The sequence below is a fragment of the Lemur catta genome, chromosome 7, assembly GCF_020740605.2.
Source record: "Lemur catta isolate mLemCat1 chromosome 7, mLemCat1.pri, whole genome shotgun sequence".
NCBI lineage: Eukaryota > Metazoa > Chordata > Mammalia > Primates > Lemuridae > Lemur > Lemur catta.
Genome location: NC_059134.1, coordinates 95763206 through 95783869, shown reverse-complemented (window position 1 = coordinate 95783869; position 20664 = coordinate 95763206). Strand labels below are relative to the sequence as shown.

The 20664-nt window shown below is 32.9% G+C and overlaps 2 protein-coding genes across 2 annotated transcripts; one reads left to right on the top strand and one right to left on the bottom strand.

The window, feature by feature from the left end:
- Positions 1 to 3858: 3858 nt before the first annotated feature.
- LOC123642120 (olfactory receptor 5T2-like) lies at positions 3859 to 4923 on the bottom strand. Its single transcript, XM_045557032.1, has one exon. The coding sequence runs from the start codon at positions 4801 to 4803 to the stop codon at positions 3859 to 3861; it is 945 nt and encodes a 314-aa protein (XP_045412988.1). The 5' UTR covers positions 4804 to 4923.
- A 14326-nt stretch (positions 4924 to 19249) lies between these two features.
- LOC123642119 (olfactory receptor 5T1-like) lies at positions 19250 to 20245 on the top strand. The gene has a single exon (XM_045557031.1). It carries the CDS (start codon positions 19265 to 19267, stop codon positions 20243 to 20245), a length of 981 nt encoding a protein of 326 aa, XP_045412987.1. The 5' UTR covers positions 19250 to 19264.
- Positions 20246 to 20664: the final 419 nt, after the last annotated feature.

The following is a 20664-nucleotide window of genomic DNA, read 5'->3' as shown; positions in this document are numbered from 1 at the left end:
CTAAGCTATTTGAACCTATAGCATCTTAAAATTTAGTTTTATGTTCATGATCTTTTGAAGAGAGTTTTCTGGAAGGAAAATAAAATATGTATTTCCCCACAGAGTCTAAATAGCCATCTCTTACAAAATTCAAAATGCTGACGTTGACATGGAAGGGTTGTAGGCAAGAGATCAGATGTCACACAAGCCTGAAGGCTGAAGCTGTGTGTCTCACCTTGTGCTAGGGTGAGTCTAGAGGCACAGTCCATGATAGAGGACGAGCATATGTGGCTATGGGGTTCTTTCTGGTGCTGGATTTTATTGTGACAGGCCCTAGATTTGAGTCCAAGGCAAAGTCCTGTGGTGATTTCTCTCCCATTCCCCCAAGCAGTCAGTAACACTCTCTGCATTGTGCTGCCTAGAGTTGGGAGAAATGTGATGTGCAGTAATGTGGGTAATGTAAAACAGTCCTTCCTCCCCTCTTCAGTGTGTCTTTTCTTACTTAGTATTGTGCTGCCACTAGCTACTTTGAACTCTCACCTTGCTTCTGAGAAGATATTTTTTTTCATGGATAGTTGTTCAAGTTGATGTTTCTGTGGGGGGACAATTGCTGAAAAGTTCTCCTCTGCCATCTTCCCCCATCAGTATCCTCAGTGTAGATTTTTTAAAGTCAAATATGTTTAAAAATATTTCAGAAAGGAAAAAAATAAAAGTATAGGCAAAAATGTATTTAGGCCATATACCTGAAAAGAAAGTATTGATTATAATTTTAAAATAAAAAATATAGAATGCAGGAAAGAGCATTGAAATAAGCAAGCAAGGACATTTTATAAGGATAGAATTTAATTCACAATGAAGATGTAGGAGTGAGTGTTACTTCTACAAACAGTAGTGTAACAACAAATATTCTGCAGCAGGGAATTTCTCGTACAGGAAATGTAAAGATACAAATACACAGAAGCATTCTAATGTTAGGAAAACCAAGTATACCTCTAATAAACATTTTCAAGCAAAAAGACATTAAAAAGCAAGAAGACACAAATTACATAATCAAAATATTGTTTCATATTACATAATCAAAATATTGTTTCATATATGTGAATACTAAACTTTGACTCCCAAAAGAAAAGATTCTCTTTCTATTCAAGAATATAAGAAGCAATTATCGGCTGGGCGCGGTGGCTCACACCTGTAATCCTAGCACTCTGGGAGGCCGAGGCGGGTGGATCGCTCGAGGTCAGGGGTTTGAGACCAGCCTGAGCGGGACCCCGTCTCTACTAAAAAAAAAAAATAGAAATAAATTATCTGGACAACTAAAAGTATATATAGAAAAAATTAGCCGGGCATGGTGGCACATGCCTGTAGTCCCAGCTACTCGGGAGGCTGAGGCAGTAGGATTGCTTAAGCCCAGGAGTTTGAGGTTGCTGTGAGCTAGGCTGACGCCACAGCACTCACTTTAGCCTGGGCAACAAAGTGAGACTCTGTCTCAAAAAAAAAAAAAAAAAAGGGAAGCAATTATAAAAAATTACCATATATTAGCTAAAAACCAGATCTGAATATGAAAAATCATACAAGCTTCATTCTGTTTAGAAATTAATAATAAAATTAAAACAAAACTCAAACTCTTCCATTTAGATATGTCAAAATAAATTATTAAACTATTTTTAAATGAAAAAGAAATAATTCAAAAATATTAATGGAAATATGACTCACTAAAATAAATGGAATGCTACTGACACAGTATTTATTGGAAAACATATAGTTTTGAAAGCTGGAAAATAATCACAAAATAAAGGAAGGAAGAGAAAAAATTTAAGTGAGAAAATAATGAAAAAGTAAACCTTAAAATAATTAGTATTTAAATTAAAAAATACTATTAGTTTCATTTCTGTATCTTAATGGCAATAAATATATTTTTATTAAAAGTATTTTATCTAAAATATTTATTCATTAAGGAAATATTTATTGAGCAACACTATGTGAGACATTATTCTACATTCTGGAAAATAGACAATAAATCAAACATAATTAAAATGTATAGTATGTAAAATAGTGATAAATGAAATGGATGCAATTAACAAAGAAGGAAGACGAAAAGTTGTAAAGGAATCAAATTGCAATTTTCATAATGTAATCAATGGAGTCTTCACTAAGAAGAGACAATTATGGAAGAAAACGTGAATAATAGAAGAGTGCCTTTCAAAGAGCAGAAAACAAATGCAGAAAAATTATGGGGGCAATATATTATGTTAAAAGATGTTTTGATTTGCACTGTGCAGGTGTTCTTTTCAATTTAATAGTCCACCTTAGGGAAATACCCTTAGTTTGTACTCTATTTCTAAGGTGATTGTCCTATTGGAATTAAAGAATAATGACAACCATTGAGTAAGAGAATGACTTGAAGAAATAAACAATAACATCAATAATAATAATAAAGGGAAAGAATGAAGGAAAGAAAGGAGGGACAGAAGAAGAAAGGGAGAAAGGAAGAAAGGAAAGACACAACCACTTAAAATTATCTTTGAGGATGACATAAAAAAATGAGGTCTAGTGGACACAGGGTTAAGTATAAGCATAGTAGAGACCCTTTGCTGCACTTTCCTCTTGGGCCTGGACAATGAGAAATGGTGAGACCTGTAAGAGCATCACAGAGTGATCAGGGTTAAAAGAAAGCAGAGTCAAAAGCTGAGTAGGTGCTTGGTCTATAGGGGATCCCATGAAGATGGGTGGGTAACTTAGCTCGGAGAAGAGCCAAATCTGCCAGCCAGTTGTGTGTTTCTTTTGTTGTTTTTCAGTTTAAGTATACTTTTAACAAATGCTAATGTCTAGTCTCTGTATTCAGTGAGGAATTAAAGAATAAGTTTTATGTCCATGCTTTGGATGATATAGGGTAAAGGAGAGAAATACATTTTCACATTAGCCTAGAAATGAAACACATGTAGGAATTTGAACACGTTATCTGTGGTACGTAAACCACAGGTTACGATTAGGGTACTGCAAATGCACAGAAATAAGGATGGAGTAGATTGTTTAGAACTGGTGTTAGAGACCAATGAATCCGTAGAAGTGGTCTAGGCTTATGTGACTTTATGTGATCTGCATTTTTGTTACTTATCAGATAATATTTGATCACACTAATGTGATATAAAGTCATACATACTTGCAGTTATGAAAGCCTACACAATTTAAGTTACATGAAGATGATAGGTAATACCACACAATTTATAGTTTACATGAATATGTGTTGCTGTGTGTGTATAAATATATATACATATATAATAATATAAATTTGTATGTTGAAATCTGAACCTCTAATACCTCAGAATGTGATTTTATTTGGGGTTAGGGTATTTAACGAGGTATGTAGTCAAAATGAGGACTTTTAAAATGGGCCTTAATGCAGTATGACTGGTGTTATTACAAGAAGAAGAGATCAGGACACAAAAATATACAGAGGAAATATCATATGAAGACAGAGGGAGAAGATGGGCCTCTGCAAACCACGGACAGAGGCCTCAGAAGAAATCAACCCTGCCAACACCTTGATCTGGGTATTCTAGCCTCCGGATTTGTGAGAAAATAAATTTCTCTTGTTTAAGTCATGCAGTATCTGGTATTTTGTTATTGTAGCCCTAGAAAACTAATATAATCAATATCAGCATATTTTTATATGGATATGTGTGTGGTGTGTATGAACTTAGTAAGAAGCACATGGATGATGAAGTTTTTCTACATGTGTAAAAAGAGCATAGATAGAAAGTTGACTATGATCTCTGCTTTTAAATGTTCAATAAGAATAGAAAAGCACTAAATATACCAAAACAAAAAAAAATGATATCAAGCCACTGAATATCAGTCTTAATTTTTTCCACTTAATGTTTAGTGTGAAAAATACATTATATACCAATTTTTCCCAAACACTCTTTTGATTGCCTCTTTTACATCTTTGTTCCTCAAGCTGTAGATGATGGGATTCAGCATGGGAATCACAATGGTATAAAATATCGACACTATCATGTCATATTCCAAAGCGTAGCTGGAACTGGGTCGCACATACATGAAGAGGATTGTCCCATGGTAAATTGCCACTCCAGTTAGGTGAGAGCCACATGTAGAGAACACTTTTCGTCTCCCTTCAGCAGAGTGCATCTTGAGAATAGCCAACAGAATGCAGCCATAGGAGATCAGAACAATCAGGATGGTGACTATTTCAATGGAGCCCACAAAGTAGAAGAGAAGAAGCTGGTTTACATAAGTATCAGAACTAGAAATAGCAAGGAGAGGAGGGATATCGCAAAAGAAATGTCTAATTTCATTGGACCCACAGAAGGAGAGGCTAAAAGTGGCCACCGTGTGTAACGTAGAATGCAGAATTCCACCAATATAGGAAGCAATGATGAGTGGCATGTAGACTCTGGGTGACATGTTCAGTGCATACAGGAGAGGGTTGTAGATGGCTACATAGCGATCATAAGCCATTGCTGCTAAGAGAAAGCATTCTGTGGTCCCTAAAGTAACAGCAAGAAACATCTGTGCTGCACATCCAAGGAATGAAATGACTTTGTTCTTTGACATGAAATCTACTATCATATTTGGGGTAATAACTGAGGAAACACAGGCATCCACGGAAGACAAAACACTCAGAAAATAGTACATGGGATTGTGGAGCCGGGAATCCCCAACGACCAGTACAATCAATCCTAAATTTCCCATGAGAGTAAAGAGGTAGATGGCTAGAAACAGGAAGAAGAAGATGATCTGCAGTTCAAGATTATCTGTGAAACCCTTTAGCAAAAATATGTTAACTTCAGTAGCATTCTTCATGTTGAAATTTCATAAAACAAACTTGAAGATATTTATAAGATTACAATTCATATTACTGTGAAAATAATTAACAATATTGTAATTCAAGGGAATGTGAAGTGTGTCTTTATATTTATTTCTTGTCAAAGTATAATTTCCAAGCAGTGGATCAGAAGGCAGTGAGAAGACGGTGGATCAAGGGTTGATTTCACTCACTGTGGAATCAAACGGAAGACATATGTGTTCACTCAGAGGCTGAACTCAGGTCATTTCTAAAACCGTAAGGTCAACTGGTCAATTTACCTCTGAATTCTATTATCTGACTTAATTTTAATTTGTAATATTAAATAACATTAGAACACCAAATAAGTGACAAAGAAAACATTGTTTTTGACATCCAAACATGAGAATAGGTATCAGTGGACAGAGGACAGAAATAAAATGTCAAAAATCTAGATTTTACAGCAATTGTGGAAAATGACTTGCTATACCTGACTCACTTGCAGAATATGAAAATTGATATTTTTAAAAACACTGGAGTATATATTGAAGGAAAAAAGTAATATTGAATCCTTAATATAATTTCAAATATAGAATATGCTGAATTAGGTTATTTTTACAGAATAGTAGCTTTCTGTATTGTAACATTTTATAGGTTAATTTCTAAACATTTTTAGCTCCTCTAGGTTTTATTGGGATTATCAGAATAGAAATAATCAAGATTTGGGAGGCAAGATGGACCATGGTAATTATATGGTAGCTTATGTTTCATTTAAATTTCTTTCTTAAATATTTGCTTTTTTTATATTGTCCTTATGTGGTTAAATAGTTGGCCTTTTTTATTACTTTTGGAAATCTAAATTCTTGATTGTATATATATATATTTTTCAGTTATCCAAATCTCTGATGACAATTGGTAAAATTATCCTAAAAAAGATATAAAATATATGACTTTTCTTTAAAGATGCTATGTGTGTTTAGCCACTGTTGATTGTAGATTCAGTGAAATAACAGCTAGATAACTATTAACTGAGTCACAATTAAAATAGATTATAATATATAATAAATTTGCAGAATAAGACATTTAGTATTATGTCATATAAGTGAATTTAGAATATTTTCAAAGTTATAGTTCATTTTGTTAATGAGTACATAAATATGTAGTTAACCAATGACAACCTGTAGGTAGGCCTTACCATTGGTAAAGAAGATAACTTGGTAAGATCTGGATCAGGCTTAATAGGAAGGGGAAATTGTTTGCAAAGAGTTTTACTTTTATATAATATGAATTTCTATGGTAAAAATAAATCAAAGAGAGAATATTGTGAATAATCAAAGTCAATTGTATTCCTATACAATATTTATTAATATTATGAAAAATAATTGTATTTTAGAAAATACATAGTTTATATTGTTAATCAGAGTTCTTAAGGTTGGTAGAATTTCCTTTGTTAATTATACTTTTTTAACAGTTGAGTAATTTGCAAATACAAACTAATGTGACTATACCAAATTTGAAACTTTTATAAAATAAAAACTATTAATATCATAATCAAGTTAAAAGGTAATTGTGCTAGTGCATATAATAGACATTGTTATATTATTGAGAATACATATAAATTATACAGGCAAAAGATACAATTGGGCATTTCACTAAAAAAGAAGCATAAATAATTAAGCAATGAAATTATATTTAAAATCATTTTCATTTAAATGATTTATTGAGGTACCTAACTATCTTGGATAGTTTATATAAATGGAATCATACTATATATGACCATTGTGCCTTCCTTCTTTTACTTAGGATAATGTTTTCAAGATGAATACTTAGTGTAGCATTTATGAGTATTTCATTATTTTTATAAGTAAAATATTCCATTGTATGCATATACCATAATTAGTTTATCCATATTAATTTGCTGAAGGACATTTAAGTTCATTCCATCTTCTAGCTATTGTGAATAGTACTACAGGTACATATATTGTTTGATTGCCTATTTGAAAATCTTTAGATTATATATTTAGAAGTGTAATTGTGAGGTACTATAGTAATTCTAAGTTTAACTTTTTGAGGAACAGCCAAACTGTTTTCTACAGTAGCCGAACCCTTTTACATTTTACATCTCCACCAGCAATGAAAAAAGTATCAATTTCTCTATATCTTTGCCAACACTTATTATATATATGAGTCTTTTTATTCCCATCTTAGTATGTGTGACGTGGTATCACTTTGTGGTTTTGATTTACATTTGCCCAGTGACTAATGATGTTGTTGACCAACTTTTCATAGGCTATTTGGCCATTTTTACATCTTTTATAGGAATGTCTTTTCAAATCTGTTACACATTGGGTTATTTGACTTTATGCTGTTGTGTTTGTAGAAGTTGTTTATATATCCTGAATATTCAATCTTTATCAAATGTATTTGCAGATATATATTTTATTCTATGTTATTTTGTCACATTTTTGATAATGTACTTTGATACACAAAATATTTTTTTTAATTTTGTTAAAGTTAAATTTACTTTTTTCTTCTTTTACTTGTGCTTTTTGCATTGTTGTTACTAAATGTCATGTTTAAGAATGCATTGACCAATGCAAGGGCATGAAGATTTACCCCTGTGTTTTCTTCTAAGAGTTTTATATTAATAGCTTTAGCTCTTATATTTAAATCATTGATCCAGTTTGAGTGAATTTTTATCTATATTGTGAGATAGGGGCTTGTTCCAGTACTCTGAATTCATTTTTAATCAGTATTCAAACCACAATGATATTTCATTGCTTCCTTTGATTTAGCAAAATTTGGCTTGTCTGGCAATATTAAAAGTTGTGATAGATGTCATTAAATAAATACCTTCACATTCTTCCTAGGAATATAGATTGGTGCCTCCAATAGTAAAACATTTTTGCTGCATCTAATGGACTTGAAAATATTTATACAATATGACTTGATAATTTCCATGTATGATCCAAGTATTTAGACTAGATACATTACTGTATGTGAGGAAAATGAAAAATAAAAATATATTAATTCCATCAATTTTTGTAACAGAGAAGATTCAAAAGCAACTGAAATTCCCATCTAGTTTAAATGCATGAACCAAATCTGTAGTATAAATAAATCTTGAAATCTTATGGTTAAATAAGGGGAAGAATAAACCCATCAAAAAATGATGTAAACATCACAAATCCACTTTGTAAATGTTAAAGTTACATAAAAATAAATTGTATATAGGTGAATATATGTGTGTATATATAAATTTTATTTATCCAATAACATAACAGTAAATGCACTTTTTAAAAAAGATTTGGAAAAATGTAAAATGTGATCATCAATACTGGTTGCTGCTAGAAGGGGTAGAGGGAATGGGAATAGGAGAGGATGGAGCAATGGAAATTTAGTTTATATGTAACAATATATTACTTTAAAATAATGAAGTATGCATGACAAAACTGTTGCTTAATGTGGGTGATGGAAATAGGGTGTCTATAATGTCATTTTCTGCATTTCTCTGTGTGTGTTTGTGTGTATATGGGTGTGTTTCATGATCCAATAGTGGTCCAACCCTTAGAGTTTTGACTGCTGGACCAAAGCAAGTTTATGTAGATGAGGTACAAACAGAATCAAAAGAAATAAAATACAACTTTGATGGATACAATTAAATCTATCTATTTTTAATGTCATTAGGAGTCATAAGAAAAAGGTCAGCCCCAGAACAATTCTTGCTATCAGTTCAATGATGTATCTGGTTCATAATAAAGTAGCACAAGAGTTAGAATCTGAAAATATGTGCTCATGACTCAGCTTCATGATTAAAATACATGTGTGATGTTAGGATTTCTCCCCAAAGATTTTCCTCTTTAAAATATCCATATATTTGACGTATCAAGCAACCCAGTTATATATACAGCCAGACAGAATAAATAAATGTGTAAAAAATAAATATACAAAGGATTTTCTTTTACATGCTAATTTTGCTTATAAATTTAAGATGGCCACATAATTTAATTTTTGTCATCAGATGTATGTATTTTTTGATTAGAAAATATTTGGTTACAAAATTAATATTATAATGTAATAATTTGTAAATAATATAACCAGAACCTTTAGCCATTCTATTTTTAGCTACATATATTAATATCTTTATTTTGTGATTATTAATGTAGCTTCAAACATTATCCTATCAGGATTAAATCCATTGAATTCTCAATTTAATATTTTAATTGTGATTTTTTCCTCTGCCTATTCTTTATGTCTCTGGATTATTCTTTATATAATAAATAAATAAATTTAGTAATTAGTGTGATCTGTTAATACCAAAAGTACACACACAGTTTACCACAATTCCATTTGCTACATTAAAGTGGACTTAATTTTGCTTTGGATAAATGAAATAGTGTAAGACTATGATGTTAAGCACTTCAGCTAAATTCCTCTTGAAACCAGCATTTCTACTAGATGCCAAAAGAGTTATATTGTGTGTGATTTAGTCAATTGTAGAACATACTGAAAGTTCTCAGAGTGACAAAGAGGAAATGACTATGATTTTTGATATATTTAATAATATAAGATTAATTTTATTAACATAAAGCCACATGTATAAATACAAATTTAATAGAAGACAGAAAACTCCAAACATCTTGGGTTTGACATTGAAAGACTAAGATTGCTAAAGGGAAGAGAAATAATAACAGCCATTTATTGAGCACTTGCTATAGGAATAGACTTTTGTGCATATTATTTTATTTTATCTTTGTAGCAACTCCCATAGTTTCCAGAGCTTATAAGTAGCAGAGGTAAGATTCAATTGCATTTCCTTATCATAATTTATGCACTCTTCACCTTTTTACACTGCTTCCTCTTAGACCGTGGCTTCATTCTGTAAGTTATACCCCAACCCACACCATCCCAAGTGAAATGAGACAAAACATGATTTTTGACGTATGTGGATTTTTTTAAAGCATTGTGACTACAGAAGCATTAGAAACAAGTAGTAATTTTAAACAACATCTAGATTACATAGCTAGCAAAACACTTACAAGAGTTAATGTTTGTCTCATTATATGAAAATAAAAGCCACTTAATAGTTGAATAGATTGAATATGTTTTTGTCCTCTGTTGGCAAATTCCTAATTGCTCATACTTCAAACTGTTCTCTCTACTTCTATTGAGAAAATGAAAGCATATGCTCTATTTGGAACATTCTTATCTGTGTCTATGAAAATAAATTTGATTTTTTTAATTTTCTTCATTGTTTTCTAGGATGTGTTGGTTTTCAGTTCTTAGGAAGAACTTTACATAAATCACATTTTGATAAATACATTTTATTCACCTAAGCAATAGACAAAAATTAAAGTGTTTCATATTGTGTTCAGTAAGCTAAAATATTTAGTACAAAAGACATCTTTGACCTTGATTTTTAAAGTTTTAGTTGCTAAAATATTCTGCAAAGGATCTAAAATTTTTTCTTACCTGTGAAACAGCAAATGCAGGCTTAATTACATTATGAATATGGTTCATTTAGATTGTTTATATCCACTTACTTGACTGTTGATGAAACCCACAGGACGTACTCCAAAGGGAATATATTTCAATTACCTTCTGGTTTTAAATGGCAATATGATGATTTACTCGATAATAAAAAAGTAAATGGTTCTGGAAAAAGGCCCCGCATGCTGACATTTATTGAATGGAGTTCTTTGACCTCTGGTTTAAAACGATGACATATAAAAATGTTTTAATATGTTTTAAAATTAAATAAAAAATCTTAAGATATGAGACATAAACTTACTATGTAGTGTTGACGCTAGGTTAGAACTTAATTTCCCTGAAGCCCAGTTTCCTCATGCTGACAATATAAGCCACTTTATATTGTCATGAGTCAGTGAATTTGGTAAAATATAATAATGTTAAATCATCATATATCCCTGGCAGAATCTAGCAGATGGGTTTACCACCCTTCAAACACATTACACTTTTACTCTGTTCAAATTGTAAACTACTACATTTTCAGTGAATAAAATATAAAATGAATTTTTAAAACCACTTCTAAAAAGAAAGGGCAATTAACTGAGAGAGAATCTCAGCAGAATCAATCTTGAAAAATGAAAAAAGCTTTTACACACTCCAAGTTGCAGGTGAATGAAAACCCCCACCTTCACCTAGGCGCAATGCGGGTGTCACGAAGGGACCGTGAAGGACCAAAACAGTGCTCAAGATCCTTGAGGATCTCAGAAATATGGAGCACACACTCCTTTTCAGGAGGGCAGGTCTTCACCTTAAGGGAAAAAAAGCTAAGAAGGGAGCCACTTTGAAGGGTAAGACCTGTCTAGCTATGAGGCTCAAGAAACTGTCAGAAGAAAGCACTCATGAGTTAAGCTTACATCTGAGAGTTAAAATAGCTATAAAATAACATTTTAAGGCCACGATAAATGCATGAGAGTGATTCCTTCAGGGTGAAACTGGAAAAGTTACCTTGATGTATTACCAGGCTCACATGTGCCTCCTGATAGTCAAGATGCCCAGCACCTTTAAGCACGAAGGGAGAAAGAGGACCACAGTTGAACTCCGTATGGTGATATTACAGTACAAAAGAATGAAAATAATTCAAAAATGTCTTAAAAGCTAATAAAATCTGGACATAAAATAAAGCCCCACAGAATTCAAATGAGTCCAAGTGTGGTAGCGCACACCTGTAATTCCAGCACTTTGGGAGGCTGAGGTAGGAGGATCGCTTGAGGCCAGGAGTTAAAAACCAGCTTGGGCAACAAAGTAAGACCTCATCTCTACAAAATATTTTTTAAAAAATTAACTGGGTGTGGTGGTGCAGCCTGTAGTCCCAGCTACTTGGTAGGCTGAGATGGGAGGATCACTTGAGTCCAGGAGTTCGAGGTTACAGTGAGCTATGATTGTGCCACTGCACTCCAGTCTGGGTGACAGAGCAAGATTCTCTGTGTGAAAAAAAATAAATAAAATAAATGAATACTACATGAAATACCCTATTTGAAATATCTCTTACATATTGTAAAACAAAGTGGAAAATAATGATTAAATTTTCAAGAAAATAAAATATATCAGAAATGAGATGACTGGATATCAGGAGTGTATAAAAAGATGATTAATGAAACAAAAAAATCATAAATCAAGAGTAATTTTGTAAAATACAAGAGTGAGTAGTCACTATATAAAACATAAGGAGAGAAAAAATAGAAAGAAGAGACTTGAAGCAAAATCAATTTGAAGTAAAGAAAGAAAATTAAGAACTTGAGGCAAACTAGCAGATCTAAAAGCAGTATAATTTTCAAAATGTAAAAAATACATGACTCACACAAATATAAAATGAGCACATAGAAAACATTGATTAACTGTGTCATTAATGGGAAAGATGATAACATTCAAAGAGCATTTAAGTAACAGTGGTTTATACAGCTTACTAAAATGGTAAAACGCAATAAGGCTTTGTTTCTTTTTTAATCGTATTGAAGAAAATATATAGAGAAATATACATATGTCATAAATGTACAACTTGATGAATTTTTACAAACTGAACCTACCCTGTAAACAGGACCAAGACCACGAAGCAGAACATTGCTAGCAGCCCCAGCAGCCTACCTTCTGCTGTCTTACAGTCAGGATCATCCCTGTAAAGACATCCCCAATTCTGAAGCAATGATAAATTTATCTAATAGCTAGTTTTTAAGTCAGGGTTTTGAGATTTAATATAAATACAGATTAAAAGTTTACCATTTATGAATGTCAGTTATATGAATTTTTATAAACATATACAATTGTTTAAGCAAATTAGGTTTCCCGTGTCTTTTCATGACTTGGCAGCTCATTTTTTTTTTAGTGCTGAATAATATTCCATTGTCTGTATCACAGGTTATAAATCCATTCACTTACTGAAGGAGATCTTGGTTGCTTCCAAGTTTTGGCAATTATGAACAAAGCTTCTAGAAACATCCATGTGCAGGATTTTGTGTGGACATAGAGCTCAACCCCTTTGGGTAAATACCAAGTAGCATGATTGCTGGATTATAAGTAAAAGTATATTTAGCTTTGGAAGAAACCTCCAAACTGCCTTCTGATGTGACTGTACTATTTTGCATTCCCAGCAGCACCAAATGAGAGTTCCTGTTGCTGCACATCCTCGTGGCCATTTGTTGTCAGTGTTCTGGATTTCGGTCCTTCTAATAGGTTTGTAGCGATATCTCATTATTGTTTTAATTTGCATTTCCCTGATGACCTATGCTGTGGAGCATCTTTTCATATGCTTATCTGCCATTTTGGGAGGTGTCTGTTGAGGTCTTTAACTCATTTTTAATCATGTTGTTTCTTTTCTTATTGTTTAGTTTTAAACAGTTCTTTGTAAGTTTTGGATAACAGTCTTTTATCAGATGTATCTTTTGCAAATATTTTCTATCAGTCTCTGCCTTGTTATTTATTCTTCAGACCTTACACATATTTTTCACTATATTTTGAAGAATTTCCTATGCATGTAGCCAGGTACAAGTCTACATACAGATCAGCAGATTTTTTTGTTGTTGTCCTTTGGATTCCCTTATGGAACATAAAGGGTTAATATTTAACTCTACCAGATCTCTTATAGTCTAATGTTCAATTGCATAGAATATTATAGTTATCCATATATTGCCATAACATTCCTGTTAATAGTCCATAGTCATGAGTTTAAGGTAAAGTTACATGTATTCATATCTTATCTCTTCCATTAAACTTCCAATGAGCTTAAATCTATCTCTCATATCATTTAGAACTAGAGCACTTTAAAAATTTAAATTTATATGGTAACCTTTATTAAATGATTATACTTTCTGTCATTGCTAACACTTTCATATTGTCTCATTATGTACAAGTTTACAAGATGTCCAGATAATTCTCAGGTTATATTTCCAATAAGAGGAAATGGGATTTCAGAGACTTTATCAACCAAATTGCACACAGTTGATTAGAATCAGAGCAAAAACTATGTCCTGTATCATTAGATTTCTTTTCCAGGCCTATGCATATGCTTTTCTCATTGAGGGATTATTTTATACCAGGGGTCAATGCATACTCATGTAATAATTTGTATCATGTTAATCATTGCTCCAGATCATTTGCTTGTTTACTGCAGAAAAAAAAAATTGCCTTAATACTTTTCTGTCCCAGAAGGGAATTCATGTGTTTTCTTCTTGGGCATCCCTGTGGATTCAAGAACAGCTCAAGGACATGGCAAAAGAATTCAAATGAATAATATTTATAGAGTACCTTAATTGAGTGAGCAGTTCATTTCCAAAGGTAAGAGGAAAGGCTATCACTCATGACATATTTTAGAAACTATAATGTTGAGTGTAAAACTAACATATATTCCTTAATATGTAAATCTAAGAGAGAGGATTCTACTTAATTTGAAATTATATTACAAATTGAATCACATGCCTTTCTGGGAAAATAGATGGGAAAATGTGAAGGATTCCCTACAGGTTTAGGTCAATAGAGCTGAAAATTTGGAATTTGTTTTAATTTATTGATAAAAGACAATAATCAGAATAGGGGCAGTAAAATTAAGGGGTTGTATATACACAACTTAGAAAAATTAGTAAATGGAGAGAAAATTAACTTTCCACCTATCACTGGTTACATGCTATTTTGGGATAATGTTTCTTTTTATGGAGAGGATAACAAATTTTAAATTAATATAATAGTAAATTGATCTAAAAGCTATTTTAGCTTTTTTTTTTTTTCCTTGATACAGAGTCTCACTCTGTCATGCCTGGCAAAGAGTGCCAGGCGACAGCCTAGCTCACAGCAACCTCAGCTCCTGGGCTCAAGTGATCCTTCTGCCTCAGCCTCCTGAGTAGCTGGGACTACAGGCATGCAACACCACACACAGCTAATTTTTTACTATTTTTGCTAGAGATGGTCATGCTTAGGCTGGTCTCAAACTCCTGACCTCAAGGGATCCTCCAGCCTAGGCCTCCCAGAGAGATAGGATTACAGGCATGAGCCAGCACACCTGGCCAACCACCTTCTTTCTCTACAGGTATGATCAGAGGCATCAAAGTTTACCAGAAAATTATTATCAGCAAAAGTATCAGGGAAGTTTACTTAAACATTAAACTATTATTTTACTGGCATGCCCACAGCAGAATGCAGTGACAGAGATGCATTTTAACATCAAATATAGCATGTAACATTGGAATTCACCAGGTATGATCTCATTGGAAAGGCATTTTAATATATATTTTGTCATGTAATATATTTATAATTAAAAGAAGAAATACTTTTGCTTACAGTTTATGGCCCATTAATTGCTCAATGCTTTGATGAAAATTAATTTTATAATTCCCTATTTATCTTGTAGTTTAAGACAATTTAAAAGTCATATTTCATATATATGCATCCTATATTATATTTAAAACTTTATTAACATTTTAATATATTTCATAAATAAGCACTCTGCAATGAGATCTTGTTTATGTAGTTGAATAAGGCATGGCTGAAAATTTTGGTTAATCTTAGTTATTCTTTGGTTCAGAAGGAGAAGTAACATTTCCAAGCTTTCACTGTCACTAGGTGCTAAATCTGAGATTGTAACACAGGGTTTTAGAGTCCAAGTACAGTTTTCTTCACCTTCCACAATTGTCATCTCTCAGATGTATCAGGAAAATAAAGATTAGAACTGTGATGTAGCTGAAATTTCTGCTGTGTATGTCAGTCAACATGTACACATATATTTTGTAAAAAAATTCTTTACTAGACTTCCTATTGGTATGTGTTTTTTAAAAAAATTGCTCATACATTTTTATTTTCACCATGTTAATCTTACCTGCCTAATTCTTGTTTTTTTCCTCTCTTCAGTAAATATTTGCATGCAATTCTATTTGATTCTGGAAGGACTGAGAGGAGAAAGAGAGAGAATAAGGAATTTTTAAAACTGAAATATCTTTTTGTGATGCACTGTCTAGGGGATGGACACGTTTGAAGCTCTGACTCAGAGGGGTGCGGAGGCAAGGGCAATATTCATAACCTAAACTTTTGTACTCCCACAATATGCTGAAATAAGAATTAAAAAAAAATTCTCTATCAAAGTGCAACTATCCTTCAAAAATGAAGGTGAAATAAAGATAGATACCCCCACATAAAAAAATTAATATATATGTATATATTATTGATGGCTTTAAAATTTATTTTGCTATTAATAATATAATGACTCAAATGAAAAAAGAAATTATCTTAAGATATTTGTGTGCATATGTTCATGAGTAATGTGTGAGTTGTCAATTTACAAAACAATTGGAATTTAGCTTAATTTTTTTTTACTGTAGAATTCTCGAAGGATTAGTTGAGCATTTTTTTGTTTGTAATCCCACAGTATGAAACTATCTATACTATGCATTAAAAAAATCTTCCATGTGAATCTAGGACTTTTCTTTGAAAATGAAGACATGGCTTTCTTCATCCAAGGTGATTTTCTCATTGTCATTTTGATAAATAGATGTTGAATTTGAGAAAAATGTAGTGTGTTTCATATCAAATATAAACCATTTGTAGATCACTGAATTCAGCTTAGCTTTATGCACAGCAGATATTTCACTCTTTTAAATAAGTTTTGGTATATGTCATGGTGAGGAAAAACACAAGTCACTATGCTGAAAGCTTGCTTCTAAATATGGTGGATCCACCATTTAATTGTGTTTCAATAACAGAGGCATTCTATCCGGATACAGGTGATTTTATTTTTACTTTTCTGTTGTTGCACATTTGTGGCTTGTGTCATAGTTATGTCTTTTTTTTTAATTTCAAAATATTAAGAGAGAACAAATGTTTTTGTTATGTGGATATCTTTTATAATGCTTCAGTCAGGGATTTAATGTGTCCTTCACCCGCATAGTGTTCATTGTACCCAGTAGGTAAGCTTTACCACTCTCCCCAGTTGATTTCCAATGACCTAAACATTGCTTTGCACCTGTGTGTGTGCCCATTGACTAGCTCCCAATTATTAGTGACCACGTGTGGTGTTTCTTTTTTCCATTCCTGAGATACTTTGCTTAGGATAATGGTCTCCAGTTTTGTCCAAGTTGCTGCAAAAGACATTATTTCATTCCTTTTGATAGCTGAGTATTACTCCATGGTACATATATATCATATTTTCTTAATCCACTCATGAATTAGGGGGCACTTAGGTTGATTACACATATTTGCAATTGTGAATTGTGCTGCAATAAATATTTGAGTACAAGTTTCATTTTGATAAAATGAACTATTTTCCTTTAGGTAGATTCCCCAGTAGTGAGACTGCTGGATGTAATGGTAAGTCTACATTTATTTCTTTGAGAAATATGCATATTGTTTTCTATTTGTACTAATTTACAGTCCCACCAACAGTATATAAGCGTTTGTTCCTCTCTGCCTTCATGCCAGGATGGGCTGTTTTATGACTTTTTAATCATGGCCATTCTGACAGGGATAAGGTGGTATCTCATTGTAGTTTTAATTGCAGTTCCCTGGTGATTAGTGATGCTGAGCATTTTCCCATATCTTTGTTGGTCATTTGTCTATTTTCTTTTGAATAACGTCTGTTCATGTCTTTTTCCCAGGTTTTAATGTGGTGGTTTATTTTTTGTTTCTGATTTGTTTGAGTTCTTTGTAGACTCTGAATATTAGCCCTTTATTGAATGTACAGTTTGCAAATATTTTCTCCCATTTTGCAAGTTGTCTATTTGCTTTGTTGATTGTTTCTTTTGATGTGTAGAAGGTTTTTTATTTAATTAAGTCCCATTTATTTGTTTTAGTTGTTGTATTAGCCTTTGGGGTCTTAGTCATAAATTCTTTGCCTGGGCTGATGTCTACAAGAGTTTTTTCTGATATTTTCTTCTAGAATTTTTATGTTTTCATGCCTTATATTTCAGTCTTTTATCCATCTTGACTTAATTTTTGTATATGGTGAGAGATAGTGGACCTGTTTCACTCTTTTGCATGTGGCTGTCCAGTTTTCGCAGTGCTATTTATTGAATAAGGCTTCCTTTCCCACAGTGTATGTTGCCTGCTTCGTGGAAGATCAGTGTGATTTAATTCTAGGTTCTCTACCCTATTCCATTGGTCTATGTCTCTCCTTTCATACCAGTACCATGCTGTTTTGGTTACTGTAGTTTTGTAGTATAATTTGAAATCTGGTAATGTGATGCCTCAAGATTTGTTCTTTTCACTTAAGATTGCTTTGGTTATTCAAGCTCTTTTTTGGTTTGGCATAGAATTATTTTTTATAGATCTGTGAAATATAATATTTGTATTTGATAGGGATTGCATTGAATCTGTAAATCACTTTGGGTAGTTATGGAAATTTTAACAATATTGATTCTACCAATGCATGAGCATGAGGTGTTTTTATATTTGTGTTATCTGTGATTTCATTCATTAGTGTTTTGCAGTTCTCCTTGTAGAGATCTTTTTTACCTCTTTGATTAAGTATATTCCTAGGTGTTTTATTTTCTTTGTAGCTATTGTGAATGGTATTGAATCTTTGATTTGACTCTAAGCATGACTGTTATTGGTGTATAGAAATGCTACTGATTTGTGCATATTGATATTGTAACCTAAGATTTGCTGAATTTGTCAATTCTATGAGTCTTTTGGTGGAGTCTTTAGGATTTTCTAGATACAAGAGCATATTGTTAGCAAAAGGGTAGAGTTGGACCTCCTCTTTCTTGATTTGGATATGCTTTATTTCCTTGTTTTGCCTGATTGCTCTAGATAGAATTTCCAGTACTGTTGATATGTTGAATAGAAGTGGTGACAATGGGCACCCTGTGTTGTTCCACTTCTTAGGGGGAATGCTTTCACTTTTCAACATTCAGTATGATGTTGGCAATGGGTTTGTCACATGTGGCTTTTATATTTTGAGGTATATTCCTTCCATGTCTAGTTTGTTGAGGGTTTTTATCATGAAACTGTGCTGGATTTTATCAAATGCTTTTTCTATATGTATTGAGATGATTATATGCTTGTTTTTTTTTTTTGCCATTGCCTTTGCTTATGTGGTGAATAATGTTTACTGATTTGTATATGTTGAATCACCCTTGCATCTCTGGGATTAAACCTACTTGTTCATGGTGGATTACCTTTCTGATGTGCTGTTGAATTCTGCTTGTTAGTATTTTGTTGAGGATTTCTGCATCTTCATGAATATTAAAAAGATTTAATAGCAAAATAGGTGGTAACAAATTTGACAGAAAATGAACTGGAAATTAAGCCATTAAAATTTTTAACATGATGAATTTAACCAACAATTGAGCTAAATAATTTCTCCAATTTTTTTAAACAGAGTATTGCATCCAATTGGACCCAACTTCTTCATCACTGCCTATCCTTTCTCTGACAAGGATTTCATTTTGCCCTTCAAAGAAACAAACATGAGGATATAATTGGATGAAGACTGTTTATACAGGTTATTTCCTTTGGAGCCTATAAACAATAACTGAAATGTCAGGATTGCCTTCAGATATGGATTTATATCTGAAGATTTCGTTAGACAATGTGACTGAAGTCACCATGTTTATATTGATGGGCTTCACAGATGATTTTGAGCTGCCAGTCTTTTTGTTTTTATTGTTTTTAGCAATCTATCTTTTTACTCTGATAGGAAATTTGGGACTGGTTGTATTAGTCATTGGGGAGTCCCAGCTCCACAACCCTATGTACTACTTTCTAAGTGTTTTATCATTCCTGGATGCCTGCTATTCTACAGTTGTTACACCCAAAATGCTGGTCAATTTCCTGGCAGAGGATAAAGCCATTTCATTTTTTGGGTGTGCAACACAGATGTTTCTCTTTGTTGCTTTAGGGACCACAGAATGCTTTCTCTTGGCAGCAATGGCTTATGATCGCTATGTGGCCATCTACAACCCTCTCCTGTATGCAGTGAGCATGTCACCCAGAGTCTATGTGCCACTCATCATTGCTTCCTATGGCGGTGGAATTTTACATGCTACTATACATACAGTGGCTACTTTTAGCCTCTCGTTCTGTGGGTCCAATGAAATTAGACATGTCTTTTGTGATATCCCTCCTCTTCTTGCTATTTCCTGTTCTGACACTCACACAAACCAGCTTCTTCTCTTCTACTTTGTGGGTTCCATTGAAATAGTGACTATCCTAATTGTTCTGATCTCCTATGGTTTCATTGTATTGGCAATTCTGAAGATGCATTCTGCCGGAGGAAGACAGAAAGTGTTCTCTACATGTGGCTCTCACCTAACTGGAGTGGTAGTTTACCATGGGACAATCCTCTTCATGTATGTGCGACCCAGTTCCAGCTATGCTTTGGAGCATGACATGGTAGCGTCAATATTTTACACCATTGTGATTCCCATGCTGAATCCCATCATCTACAGTTTGAGGAACAAAGATGTAAAAGAGGCCATGAAAAGACATTTTGAGAGAAATTGTTTCTTTCATACATAGAGTTTTAGAATTGACTAAACCTGAACATAATGTTGGGTGTCATATGTCCATGGTAAGAATATTTATTGAGAATGTACCGAAGGATCAGTGAAAGCAAATAAAAAATATAAATTAGAAAATAACCTATAACTGGCTACTATATATAACCACTCAAAGTTCTGAAAATCTAGCTTGCTTTGATGCTACAATCCTTGTTTCTGTGTTGCCAGATCTTTGCTCATTCCCTAGTACCATCTTTGTCCTCTGTTTATGAGGAACAGACTTGCATTTGTTATCATTCCACAAAGTTTACATTCAATGCACAAGGCCCAGAAAACAGAAGCAATCTCACTTTACTGAAACGCATATCTCCTTCTGCTTTGTTTATTCTGCTTTATTTATTTTCATTCTAAGAATTGTTTACATGAAGAGTCATTAAG

Coding starts and splice junctions, on each gene's coding strand:
- LOC123642120 (XM_045557032.1), bottom strand. CDS start 4,803: ATGAAGAATGCTACTGAAGTTAACATATTTTTGCTAAAGGGTTTCACA.
- LOC123642119 (XM_045557031.1), top strand. CDS start 19,265: ATGTCAGGATTGCCTTCAGATATGGATTTATATCTGAAGATTTCGTTA.